The following is a 14,236-nucleotide window of genomic DNA, read 5'->3' as shown; positions in this document are numbered from 1 at the left end:
TACAACCGTAATGTGGTAAACATCCTTTCGAAATGTGTAATCCCTTGTTAATTTTGTTCAGAATTTACCACGTGTACATCACATGTATTCTATTCCCTTGTGAATTCTGAATGTCTTACGCATTGGATGTAAAATTCCTTTGAAAATCAACGTCATTCTACATCTTCCAGTGACATTTGTAGGTTCTTAAGTCTACGTGATCTCACCGAATCATAGCGCACGGCTATTGATTTTCCGCCAAGTTGGAGGTCGTGCTAGGAGATCATGGGGGTTTCTTTTTCTTCTTCCTCCTCCTCTTTTCTGTCCCTAAGGATGATCAACATCACCGCAGAACGACTTTTCATGGCAGCGATAATAGCGCACACGGAAACAATCCATTTTAGGTCACGGGGTCATTGTAGGAGTTGTATAAATCGCTCGAGAGAACTTTGGTGAAAACTTTACTTTTGAATTTCATTGTTTCCTCATGGTGAATTGTATTAATTATTTTTCTTAGCAGTTCATTTCAAGATGGAAGAAACCACGCAAAGTTATAAGACAGTCTTTATCATTAAATCACTTCAGTTTGTGACCTCTGAATTTGCTTTAGAAAATCCTGTCGAGGTATGAGACGCGAATTATTGCAATCCGATGCCATCGTCGAAAAATACGTATAGATTTCCTGCCATGTTTTGACATGATACTTGCATGCTGATTTCAAGAGCCGCGTTTCATATGCATCTCTCTCTCTCTCTCTCTCTCTCTCTCTCTCAACCTGAAATTAAATGAGTATGAAGGTCGGCGTTCCATTGACGAGTTTATAAAAGCTGTACCTTCTTGTTATTTAAGAGGAGTTCTGTCTGAGGGTCCTTACCCAACCAACATACGGAGTAATCCTTAGAATTGCCCTTCTCGGAAGGAGGATCCTCTCACACACATGGCATGATCTCTCTCAGGAGATGAAGAAGAAGGAGAAGAAGAAGAAGAAAAATCAAGGGCAGAGATGTTCAGATAAAAGAAAAAAAAAATCTCGCTGATTCTGTTTTCGCTTGTGTATGAAAGACTTCTCAGAGGATTTGAGTACATAAGTGGTTAATGAGAGTTTTACTGGTTTTAGTCAAACTCATTTTTTTTTTTAGAATTAGCATAAATATATCCTCCTTAGATGCCCTGCGGGGTGTACATGGAGCAAGAGCCCTTGCTGGCATAAAGCCATTTGAAACAAACAGCTACAGCTGACCGATTTTATTAGTTGTCTGCTCTACTCTGTTCACTGAAATAAGCTGATTCCATTATTTATTATTATTATTATTATTATTATTATTATTATTATTATTATTATTATTATTATTATTATTATTATTATTATTGTTGTTGTTGTTGTTGTTGTTGTTATTATTATTATTATTATTATTATTATTATTATTATATTATTATTATTATTATATTATTATTATTATTATTATTATTATTATTTTTTTTTTTTTGCTCTATCACAGTCCTCCAAGTCGACTGGGTGTTATTTATAGTGTGGGGTTCCGGGTTGCATCCTGCCTCCTTAGGAGTCCATCACTCTTCTTACTATGTGTGCCGTTTCTAGGATCACACTCTTCTGCATGAGTCCTGGAGCTACTTCAGCCTGTAGTTTTTCTAGATTCCTTTTCAGGATCTTGGGATCTGCCTAGTGCTCCTATGATTATGGGTACGATTTCCACTGGCATATCCCATATCCTTCTTATTTCTATTTTCAGATCTTGATACTTATCCAATTTTTCCCTCTCTTTCTCTTCAACTCTGGTGTCCCATGGTATTGCGACATCAATGAGTGATACTTTCTTCTTGACTTTGTCAATCAACGTCACGTCTGGTCTGTTTGCACGTATCACCCTATCCGTTCTGATACCATAGTCCCAGAGGATCTTTGCCTGATCGTTTCTATCACTCCTTCAGGTTGGTGCTCGTACCACTTATTACTGCAAGGTAGCTGATGTTTCTTGCACAGTCCAGTGGAGGGCTTTTGCCACTGAATCATGCCTCTTTTTGTACTGGTTCTGTGCAAGTGCCGGGCATTCACTTGCTATGTGGTTTATGGTTTCACTTTTCGTATTGCACTTCCTACATATGGGAGGGAGATGTTATTTCCGTCTATCGTACTTTGAACATATCTGGTTCTTAGGGCCTGATCTTGTGCTGCTGTTATCATTCCTTCAGTTTCCTTCTTTAGCTCTCCCCTCTGTAGCCATTGCCAATTGTCATCGCTGGCTAGTTCTTTAGTCTGTCTCATGTATTGTCCGTGCATTGGTTTGTTGTGCAGTCCTCTGTTCTTTCTGTCTTCTCCTGTCTCTGTATATCTGGTCTTCGTCTGCTTTTATTAGTCCTTCTTCCCATGCACTCTTTAGCCACTCGTCTTCACTGGTTTTCAGATATTGCCCCAGTGCTCTGTTTTCGATGTTGACGCAGTCTTCTACACTTAGTAGTCCTCTCCCTCCTTCCTTTCGTGTTATGTATAGTCTGTCCGTATTTGCTCTTGGGTGTAGTGCCTTGTGTATTGTCATATGTTTCCTGGTTTTCTGATCTATGGTGCGGAGTTCTGCCTTCGTCCATTCCACTATTCCTGCGCTGTATCTGATTACTCTGGCACTGCCCATGTGTTTATGGCTTTATCATATTTCCGGCGTTGAGTTTTGACTTGAGTATCGCCTTGAGTCTCTGCATATATTCTTTCCTGATCGTGTCCTTCATTATTATTATTATTATTATTATTATTATTATTATTATTATTATTATTATTATTATTATTATTATTATTATTATTATTATTCAGTGGATGACACCCATTCATATGGAACAAGTCAAACAAAGGGGCCATTAACTTGAAATTCAAGCTTCCAAAGAATACTTATTGAAAAAAAAAAGTAAATAGATAAAAATGTATTAAATTGCAAGAAGAATAGTGTTAGGGTAGTTAAGCATTGTATTTGCAAAGTGTCATTTACTGATGTAATATACCCTCGTTTGAAGGAACTGTAAAATCGTATTTACGGAAGAAGAAAGAAAAGAATTTGATGTATATTGTTTAATTTATCGTTACCATTTCAGTGAAAAAAAAATCGGAGATTTTATGGCAATATATTGCATAGGCATAACTAGGAGTCTATAAATGGTGGGCGGGAGGGGGGAGGGCATGGGGTGCACAGCTGAATATTAGTGGGGGCACCGGGCATGCACAATTATAATACTCATTCTTTTTTTTTAAGTCATATGGAAAGATGTTAAATATTTAAACCTATCAATTTATGAATCACGTTTTTATTAATATTAATATAATAATATGAAAAATAAGCTTAGGGTTTTACTACAAGCTTCATGAACTCAAAATGGGGGACACCTAAGGGGGGGGGGGGCCACCAGTTTCAAATGGGGGGCACGTGCCCCGCTGCAGTTACGTCTCTGATATATTGATACCCACGTTAGCACTCTCATCACGCGAATAGGTACAACTTTATTCGTTCGTATTTCAGCGACTCCAGATTATCTGTGGGGTGCCTCGATCTTCGTGTCCGTCGGCGGGAACATGATTAGAATGTCGTGTTTGGAATTCGGGAATCTGTTCCCGGAGCGAAGGAACACCGTCATGGGAATTGTCAGCGGAATCTACACGCTTTCCGCTGCGGTCTTCATGCTCATGCAGGTAATTTCTTTCTCTTTCTCTCTCTCTCTCTCTCTCCTTAGTTATTATTAGTTCACTACCCGGCGGGGGGTAGTGCCGTCAGTACAACTCATGCGGGTGCACTGTTGGCATTACCTAAGGTTCTTTGCAGCGTGCCTTCGGCCCCTAGCTGCAACCCCTTTCGTTCCTTTTACTGTACCTCCTTTCCTATTCTCTTTCTTCCACCTTACTTTCCACCCTCTCCTAACACTTGATTCATAGTGCAACTGCTTTGAGGTTTTCTTCCTGTTACACCTTTCAAACCTTTTACTGTCAATTTCCATTTCAGCGCTGGATGACCTCATAGGTTCAAGTGCTTGGCCTTTGCCCTAAATTCTATACTCAACTCAACTCTGCTTATGAGAGTTAATGCTATTGCTAGGAAAGCTCTTAATCACATTTTACTTATACAGCCAATTTTTATTCAGTGTTAGTCGTTACGAATTGTCTGTGAATAATTATCCCTCTGAAAATTAGATCTGTGAATAGAACAGTCAGCGCTGTCGTCCATATTTGAGGCCAGTCTGTTAATCCGTTTCTTTTTTCTTAACCAAACGTAAGAATTTCCTTTCTAAACATTCGCTCAGTTATTTCAAGCAAAGAATAATGCTTCTACTCCCGTTATTGGCCATCTGTTATGTGATTACCACTTTCCGCTAATGCCTCTACTGTATTCCAGTTTTCACTAATGCATCTACTCTCATATTCCAGTTTCCGTTAATTCCTCTGTATTTGTCCAGTTTTCGCTAATGCCTCTACTCTCGTATTCCAGTTTCCGCTAATTCCTCTACTCTCGTATTCCAGTTTCAGCTAATTCCTCTACTCTCTTATTCCAGTTTCCTCTAATTCCTCTACTCTCGTATTCCAGTTTCCGCTAATGCCTCTATTTCGTATTCCAGTTTCTGCTAATTCCTTTACTCTCGTATTCCAGTTTCCAGTAATTCCTCTGCTCTCGTATTCTAGTTTTCACTAATACCTCTACTCTTGTATTCCAGTTTCCGCTAATGCCTCTTCCCCTGTATTCCAGTTTCCGCTAATGCCTCTACTCTCGTATTCCAGTTTCCGCTAATGCATCTACTCTCGTATTCCAGTTTCCACTAATTCCTCTACTCTTGTATTCCAGTTTCCGCTAATTCCTCTGCACTCGTATTCCAGTTTCCGCAAATGCCTCTGCTCCCATATTCCTGTTTTCGCTAATGCCTCTACTCTTGTATTCCAGTTTCCGCTAATTCCTCTCCTCTCGCATTCCAGTTTCTGCTAATGCCTCTACTCTTGTGTTCCAGTTTCCACTAATTCCTCTACTCTCGTATTCCAGTTTCCGCTAATTCCTCTACTCTCGTTTTCCAGTTTCCGCTAATGCCTCTGCTCTCGTATTCCAGTTTCCGCTAATGCTTCTGCTCTCGTGTTCCAGTTTCCGCCAATTCCTCTGCTCTCGTATTCCAGTTTCCGCTAAAGCCTCTGCTCTCGTGTTCCAGTTTCAGCTAATTCCTCTGTTCTCATATTCCAGTTTCCGTTAATGCCTCTGCTCTCGCATTCCAGTTTCCGCTAATGCCTCTGCTCTCGCATTCCAGTTTCCGCTAATGCATCTGCTCTCGCATTCTAGTTTCCGTAATGCCTCTGCTCTCGGATTCCAGTTTCCGTAATGCCTCTGCTCTCGCATTCCAGTTTCCGTAATGCCTCTGTTCTCGCATTCCAGTTTCCGCTCATGCCTCTGCTCCCGTTATCATCCATTTATAAGAAATTCACACCTTGCAGTAAAGTTACGCCCAGTCTCTCATGGTGTGACGTCCTCCATTCCTTCCCTACAGTCCGCGTTCGAGGCCGGCTACAGGTGGGAGATGATCTGTCAGCTGATGGCGGTCGGGTCGAGTCTCATCGTCGTAACAACGCTTTTCATCCCCTGGCATCACATCCCTCACGACGACGATGCAGAAGCTGGTTGGTTGAATGTCCCCGTTGTTTTTTAGGTTGTGCTGTAAAACGGTCATGTCATCATCCTTTGATTTTTGAGGCTGTGCTGTAAAATGGTCTTGTCATCATCTTTTGTTTCCGTTTTCTGTAGCGTCAGTTGCTGACTTTTGTTATTGAATTCATTCGTACATTTTTTTTTTTGTTCTTTGCTTTAACTTATCTGTTCTTCATAATATTATGGTTAGGACGCTCACATTTATTGTTGACAGTTATTGGTCACTAATATACATGGTAAATATAACGTTAGTTTCAATGCCAAGCCTCACATTTATTGTTTACAGTTATTGGTCACTAATATACATGGTAAATATAACGTTAGTTCAGATGCCTAACCTCACATTTATTGTTTACAGTTATTGGTCAGTAATATGCATGGTAAATATAACGTTGGTTCAAGTGTAAGCATTTACAGAACCTAAAAGATGTTTAAATGCTCATTTAAACTTTCAAAGAAGTTAAATACAATCTAGAGATCACTCAATCTTGACGTAGGACCTAATTTGTTTTTTTACGTTGATTTTTACCCCTCAAGATTACGACCAGCAGTTGGAATGCCTTACGTAGGTGCATGAGCTAATTTATCCCCCTATATATTTTCTCAAGGTTACGACCAGCAGCTGGAATGCCTCACGACAGACATCGATAAAGACGGCAATAAAAGGAAAGATGGACGAATGAACATGGTAGTCTGCGAGAAAAAAATCGCGGTGGTCAGCGCGGGAAAATCCTCGGATTCGAGCCAAATTCCCCTGAGCCAGAGCTTGTTCTCTGTGTCCATGGGACTCCTCCAGTTCTGGATCTTCAACAACATGTTTGCCATCACCATTTTTGGGACCTACTTCAACTCTTGGATCAGCAGATTCTCCCAAAACATCGAGGAAGGTGAGAGGCGACAATTTTTATTTATATTTTATTATTGCCATTTTGTTCTTTATTCTGTTGTCTGACTTGGTTTGGCACAAATTTATATCTGGTCTTAGTTACAATCTTGAAAAGTATTTTTAGCTACTATATCTGTAACTAATACCTAAGAGAAGTCTAGCTTGTGTAATGATTTTTATTCAGTGTCACTCATGAGTTTGATTACAGTAACTTTTCCTGAATATAAATTAATTATAATAAACACAAACGTTTAAAAAGTAGTTTATCCTTACCTTCAAAAATCAACTTCGTTTAATTTTGTTTAACCAGTTGGTATATATTTCTTAGATTAATTTCTTTCTCTTTTCCAGCTGCGTACTATTCCAGGTTGTTTGGGTACGCCAATATACTATGCGCCCTGGCCACGCCTCTTCCAGGTTCCATTATCGACGCCCTTTCGGCCTACTTCAGAAAGAGTTGAGTCCTTTGGAATTTGCATTTTCTTCTATTAATTATATCAGATATGAAAACTGTTGATTGCTCAATGTTAAGATGATTATCGTGGTGATGCATATATACATACATACATACATGCATACATACATACATACATGCGGGCCGTATGTGACCATTGGCACGCGTAATTAGTAAATGATAAAGATTAGATCAATTTCTGTTCCTTTTAGCTGTTGAATAAATTGCTCAAGTCATTGTCACTAATCCATGAACAATTTAATGAACCAATAAGACTATTACAACAGTTACAAATCTCAAGTCATTGTCAGTCACTAATATATGAACAATTTAATGAACCAATAAGACCATTACAATCCTCTCAATCTGGCCTAAAGTTGAAGTCATCTCATTGTGATCAATAATTCATGAAGTTGCCACCATCACAAGCATTCATTTACCCCTCTCCCCCTTTTGATAATTTGTAAATTATGTAAATTAGATATTTTCTATATCACTTTTAGTTGAGTAAATTGCTCAAGTCATTGTCACTAATTTATGAATAATTTATTGATTCAGTAAGGCAATTACAAACCTCTTCAAGTCATTGTCACTAATTTAAGAACAATTTATTGAACTAATACGACAATTACTAACCTCTTCAAATCATTGTCATTAATTTATGAACAATTGAGTGAACCAACAAGACAATTACAGACCACTTTATCTGGTCTAAAATTGAAGTCATCTCAAAGACATTTACCGACTAGCGCGTGACTCACTCTACACCCCAACAAGTGTCCTTTTAACTAACCCCCCCCCCCCTGTCTATCTCTCTCTCTTGGCAGATAAGAAGGGCCTGGACGAAAAGGTGGCGAACGTGCAGGCGACGATCGCGCCCATGATGTTCATCTCCCTCACCATAACAGTCCAGATCTCGTGCTTCTTCTTCTTCACGTCCTGGGCCGTTTATGTGGCCCTCTTCTTCCTCATCTTCAATCGCCCCGGCTGTCTGGGAGTTGGGATTCCCTTCATGAGAGCCAGGTAGGGATTTCTGTTGTATTTATTCTTTAAAAATAAGTGACACTCGAGTTTGTATGTATGTGTTTGTGTGTGTTTTTTTTTTTTTTTTTTTTTGGCAAGATTAAACCTAAGCGCAGACTGACCTAGATGTTGTGTTTTTAGTGAATGTGGTATCGTCATATATACTTATATCTGCGAATTATTGAAGGAAATTTACTGATTATATATATATATATATATATATTATATATATATATATATATATTGATATAGTATATATATATACATATATATATATACATATAATATATATATATATATGAGATAGAGAGAGAGGGAGAGAGAGAGAGAGAGAAAAAAAAAATTTTTTTTAAATAAATATGTAACTTCATGAGAGAGAGAGAGAGAGAGAGAGAGAGAGAGATAGAGAGAGAGAGAGAGAGAGAGATTTAATGCATCTGTAACTTCATGGGGAGAGAGAGAGAGAGAGAGAGAGAGAGAGAGAGATTTAATGCAGCTATAAATTCATAACGAGAGAGAGAGAGAGAGGTTTAGTGAATTTATAAATTCATAAAGAGAGGAGAGAGAGAGAGAGAGAGAGAGAGAGAGAGAGAGAGAGACTTTATGTAACCTTTCAACGTCGCCGACTCAGAATGCCAAGAACAACAAACTGTGCAATACTACCATTATTGCGAGCACGCGCGCCGTTCGAAACCAGATACGTGCCCGCTAGCAACGAGCGTGAAGTTAGTGCACGAGCTACGACAAATCCTTCGTTTTAATCCACTGAAACCGGTACCGAACCCGGCACGTTTGCTGCGTTCGCCTGAAGAAGAAAGCAACTGTATCAATTGTGACACAATGGGTGCTATAAATACTACCTCCACTCGGCAGCGCATCGCGACAAAAACAAAGGAAGAATTGATGACTTGGCAACTTTGACGATGTTGCAAAGAAGTCGCTTGGCAACGGTATAGAGCTTGAGAAAAGAAACAGAAATATAATTAACTATATGGAGGGGAAAGTGGCGACATTAAGTTTTTAAAACAGGAAAACCGATGCAGGCTCTTTTTATACAGTTTAAATCAGTTCTTTTTCTTCGCGCTGTCTTCCTGAAGTTGATTAAAAGACTCTACGCCACAATTAAGATCACATGGGTGATAAACAGGTCTGATAATGTCAAATTTAAGATCCTTTTTTTTGTTTCTCCTGTGTCACTTTTGATTATGAATGCTCATTTGTTACTTGTTCGTATATACAAGGGATCTGAAAAGGCAGAGAAAAAGATATTACAAGAAAAATATTTATCTACTGTTGGTTGTTCCACGGCCCGCAAATCTTCACCACCTTTATTACAGCGCCTCAGTAGCGTGATCGGTATGGTCTTGGACTGCCACCTCGCTGGCCGCGATTTTGATTCTCGGGCACTCCACTGAGGGGTTAGAGATGTGTATTTCTGGAGATAAAAGGTCACTCTCGACATGGTTCGGGAGTCACGTAAAGCCGTTGGTCCCGTTGCTGAATAACCAGTGGTTCCATGCAACGTAAAAACACCACACAAACAAACCACCTTTATTACCTAGGAATGAAACTCCCTTCCAGAAATGATGTCATTGAAAAGACATGCTTATTATTATTATTGGCAGCTTTCTCAAAAAGATATTTCAAACGATTTTACCAACCTAAAAGTCAAATGAATTAAATGTTTATCACTGTGCTACGATCTGAAAGAAATTAATTAACTAATACTGAAGATAATATGGTAAGTTATGCTATAGTAAAATAATGTATTCGCATTGAATTATTATTATTATTATTATTATTATTATTATTATTATTATTATTATTATTATTATTATTATTATTATTATTATTATTATTATTATTATTATTATTAATAGGTTTTTATAGTGTGGGGTTCCGGGTTGAATCCTGCTTCCTTATTATTATTAGATTTAAATCTAAAAAGAATGAAAAACTAAACAAATAGGGTCTTTTGTTTTATTGCTATTATCATTAATTACTATTATTATTATTATTAAATTTAAATCTAAAAAGATTAAATAACTAAACAATGAGTCTTTTGTTTAAACATTATTATTATTATTATTATTATTATTATTATTATTATTATTATTATTATTATTATTATTATTATTATTATTATTATTATTCCAGATTCCCTGCCGATCACTTCAATCGCCTGATAGGGATACAGGGGACCCTCATAGCCATATTGGCAACTCTACAATACCCTCACTTCACGTGGTCACAAACGCAATACTTCTGGGTAAGTCTAGTCTTCTCTCTCTCTCTCTCTCCTCTCTCTCTCTCTCTCTCTCTCTCCTCTCTCTCTCTCTCTCTCTCTCTCTTGTACACAAACACACACACGCAGAGTGGTGTTTTGTTTCCTATTTCACAGTGAACGAGTTTTAAACTGAGAATACAATGGTTGTAATGTCTGCCTAGTTCTTACGATATCTATCTATGTTTATGACTATAATTTATGTTTTTTTCTATGTTCACATAGTCCTCTGTTTCTAAACCTTTGTTTATTGACATAGAAGATAACTATCTTTGTTTATGACTATAATTTATATATAGAAAATTATATTTCTATTTATTCTTTTGTTTTGCAATTGTATTTACTGACATATTTGTTGATTAATTACTACTATTATTGCTATTGCTAATACTACTACTACTACTACTACTACTACTACTACTACCACCAAAACTATCATTATTATCATCTAAAAGCTGAAAATATGCACTTGAAATACGTCACAGTTAAACATATTAATCCAAAATTCATCATCTGTTGCACCATTACTACAACAACCACTACTAATACAACTGCATCACCTAAAATCTGCAAATATTCACGTGCACATTTCTCATCCTCAAACAAATGAACCCAATTTCGTCTTTCCCCTCAGGCAATGTGGCTGGTCGTCATCATGCTATTTTTGTCAGTGGTTCATCCGCTGCATCTGCTCAACAAAAGGTACCTTTATCGGACCTTGGACTGGTCATCCCACAAGAAAGAGGACGAAGCGCCCTGAAGGAGAGAATACCCTCGACAGGGAATAAGATTACGGTTGGATTACATTTATTGTGACTTCGGAGTAGTGGTTTGACTACATTTGTTTTGACTTCGGAGTAGTGGTTGAATTACATTCATTTTGACTTCGGAGTAGTGGTTGAATTACACATGTTTTGACTTCGGAGTAGTGGTTCAATTACATTAATTATGACTTTGCAGTGGTTGAATTAAATTAATTTTGACGTCGGAGTAGTGGTTGAATTACATTTGTTTTTATTTCGGAGTAGTGGTTGAATTACATTCATTGTGACGTCAGAGTAGTGGTTGAATTACATTCATTTTGACGTAGGACTAATGGTTGAATTACATTAATTATGACTTCGGAGTAGTGGTTGAATGACATTTATTGTGACGTCAGAGTAGTAGTTGAATTACATTCATTTTTTCGTGGGACTAATGGTTGAATTACGTTCATTTTGACTTCGGAGGAGTGGTTGAATTACATTTATTGTGACGTCGGAGCAGTGTTACATTCCAGAATGTTAACTTCGTGTAAATGTAGGGGTGTGTGTTTGCAACATAAGGATGGAATACGAGTGAGACTGCAACACAATAATGAAATTCGGTTTAATTCTGCAACACAATTATGGAATTGGTGGAATCTCTAAATCCTGAACACAAAATTCAGACAAGAATTCTTAGCCATCAATTCAAATGACGAAGAATTTTTAGCTGTCAATTAAAAAATGACGAAGAATTTTTAGCTGTCAATTCAAAGAATATCAGAAAACCTGAAAAAATCACCACTTGCAGTGCAAAAAAAATGTGTCTCTTGATAGTAAAGAGAACTCTGTAATCTCCGTGTGAGTCTCTTCATAGTTAAGAGAACTTGTAATCTCCTTGTGGGTCTCTTTATAGTAAAGAGAACTTGTAATCTCCTTGTGGGTCTCTTCATAGTAAAGAGAACTTGTAATCTCCGTGTGGGTCTCTTCATACTAAAGAGAAATCTGTAATCTCCATGTGAGGGATTATTCTATATCAATGCAGGTGGTCACGACACCAGATGACACCAATTACTTACATTTAAATCTAGGTTATTTTGTTCAATTATAGTATTTTGTACTGCTATATAAATAAACAAATTTATATTTTAGTAAATTGACGTATCATTTTCATCCTTACATTGATATTGAAGAATTTGAAAAAAGATAAAATTCCTACATGAGGGTTCAGGGCAAGTATTAAACATAAACAAACTATAAAATGGGTCTGTTTGAAAACAATATTATACATTATCCTCTTGAAAAAAAAAAAAAAAAAAAAAACTCTTAAGTGAAATGGGGCTTGTGGTACCCGTAGAGTTATTTAGATTAACGTTTGTTATCCCAATTGTCTAAAAGTATTATAGTAGTAGTAGTAGTAGTAGTAGTAGTAATAGTAGTAGTAGTAGTAGTGAACAGTATGACCATCTGGATGCCGTTTAGCTAGTATTGTAATTCTTCAATCTCTCGAATAACTTTCTTTGTAGCAGCATGTAATATTGTGCCCAATATTATATATAGTCACTAACACAGGCTTATTAATATGACATAAAAATTAACTTATGCAGGGTTATGAAAACAACAAAGGTACCATGAAAGACGGACTATAAAACTGTATTTGATTGAATGTTATTTTTTGTATCTTTTTTACTATGAGTATCCTCCTTTCAGGAAGATTCTCATTTGAGAATAAAAAAAAATTACAGTGGCATTAGTAGCAGTAAAAGCTCTGCGTAAAATGATACCATTGTACAATTTCACTTTTAATCTGGGCAATCTCACAAATGGTTGTCGAGCCCTCCAATTTTTTATATATATATAAATTAAAGATAATTACTTTTTGACACGCAACTTTCGCTAAGATTTTAGATTTTTGTTTCCTTACTCCAGCCCCATCATCTGTCGAGATTTCAAATTGTGGGCGTCCTGTTTATATAAGTCTTGTTTATTGCGCTAGTTTATGCACTTGCCCACGCGATGTCGTGTGTGTGGTGCATATATATATATATATATATATATATATATATATATATATACATATATATATGTAAGTATATATGTATATACATAGATATATGTATGTTTATACATATATAAGTATATATATATATATATATATTTTACATATATACATATATTTTTTATAAATGTATGTATGTATGTATTCTGTATGTATGTATGGTATATGTATATATAGGTATATATAGTATATTATATATATAATATATATATATATATGCAATATAAAAACACTGTATCGTCTTCTAAGAAATCAATAGAGGGATCCACAGTAATATCCTTGTTTATCTAGATATATAATATGTTTATACAAAGCTTAAAGCTTTCGTCCATCCTCCTGTGACTTGATCACTAAGCAAATGAGACATGTAATGGTGAAGAATTCCAAATAAACATAAACAAACAGACAAAGAACATTAACAAGGTTAAAAAATTCGAACAAGTCATTGGGTCGTTTGCCTTTCCATAATTCGCTGTGATCTACGAGGCGGGGACAAAGCGCCGGTCTTCTTCCTGAATGACATCTTGACGGTCGTTAACCAAAAAGGTATTTGTAGATTAGGCTCTTGAACGGGCGAAGGATGGTTATTTACATTATCAGATTGAAGGAGGCGCTGTACATTTCTGAAGTTCTTTATTCTGGCCCTTTTGCAAATTTCTTCACTCAAAAGTAAAGTTGTTCTGTATGCCAGTATTCCCCTCAAAAGTGTCATTCAAAGTGATGAGAGCTCCTTCACAATTCTCCTAGTGGTCCTATCCGCACTCTTATAAATAACTTTTCCTCCCTTGAAGTCGATGGCATGATCGGAATCCCAAGTATGCTTGGCAATGGCGCTGTAAACGTTGCCCAAACGGCAAGCTGCAACATGTTCACGTTTCCTCTGGTCCAGAGAACGACCGCTTTCACCAATATAGCATTTGTCACAATTTTTACATCCTATAGCATAGACTCCAACATCGGTGTTTGGTTTTCTGCAACTGTTTTTGATAATTTTCTTTTTAAGAGTATTAGGGTATTGAAAAACTACGCTATACCCCATCGTCTTTCATTTCTAAGACTTATTGGGGTATAAGCGTAGTTTTTCAATACCCTAATACTCTTAAAAAGAAAATTATCAAAAACAGTTGCAGAAA

At 36.8% G+C, this 14,236-nt stretch overlaps 1 protein-coding gene across 3 annotated transcripts in view; it reads left to right on the top strand.

Moving 5' to 3' along the window:
- The window catches only part of LOC135221909 (equilibrative nucleobase transporter 1-like), a 57,247-nt gene extending 45,047 nt beyond the window's left edge, over nucleotides 1-12,200 (top strand). For all 3 annotated transcript variants that reach the window (XM_064259940.1, XM_064259930.1, XM_064259922.1), the window contains exons 4-10: nucleotides 3,501-3,670; nucleotides 5,497-5,626; nucleotides 6,263-6,541; nucleotides 6,892-6,996; nucleotides 7,822-8,017; nucleotides 10,175-10,286; nucleotides 10,936-12,200. In XM_064259940.1, the coding sequence (XP_064116010.1) occupies nucleotides 3,501-3,670; nucleotides 5,497-5,626; nucleotides 6,263-6,541; nucleotides 6,892-6,996; nucleotides 7,822-8,017; nucleotides 10,175-10,286; nucleotides 10,936-11,061 (1,118 nt within the window). In that variant the 3' untranslated portion in view covers nucleotides 11,062-12,200. The remainder of the gene's footprint in view (nucleotides 1-3,500; nucleotides 3,671-5,496; nucleotides 5,627-6,262; nucleotides 6,542-6,891; nucleotides 6,997-7,821; nucleotides 8,018-10,174; nucleotides 10,287-10,935) is intronic.
- The last annotated feature ends 2,036 nt before the right edge of the window (nucleotides 12,201-14,236 follow it).

Source organism: Macrobrachium nipponense, chromosome 20 (genome assembly GCF_015104395.2).
Source record: "Macrobrachium nipponense isolate FS-2020 chromosome 20, ASM1510439v2, whole genome shotgun sequence".
Classification (NCBI taxonomy): Eukaryota; Metazoa; Arthropoda; class Malacostraca; order Decapoda; family Palaemonidae; genus Macrobrachium; species Macrobrachium nipponense.
This window is presented reverse-complemented; position numbering and strand designations above follow the sequence as displayed.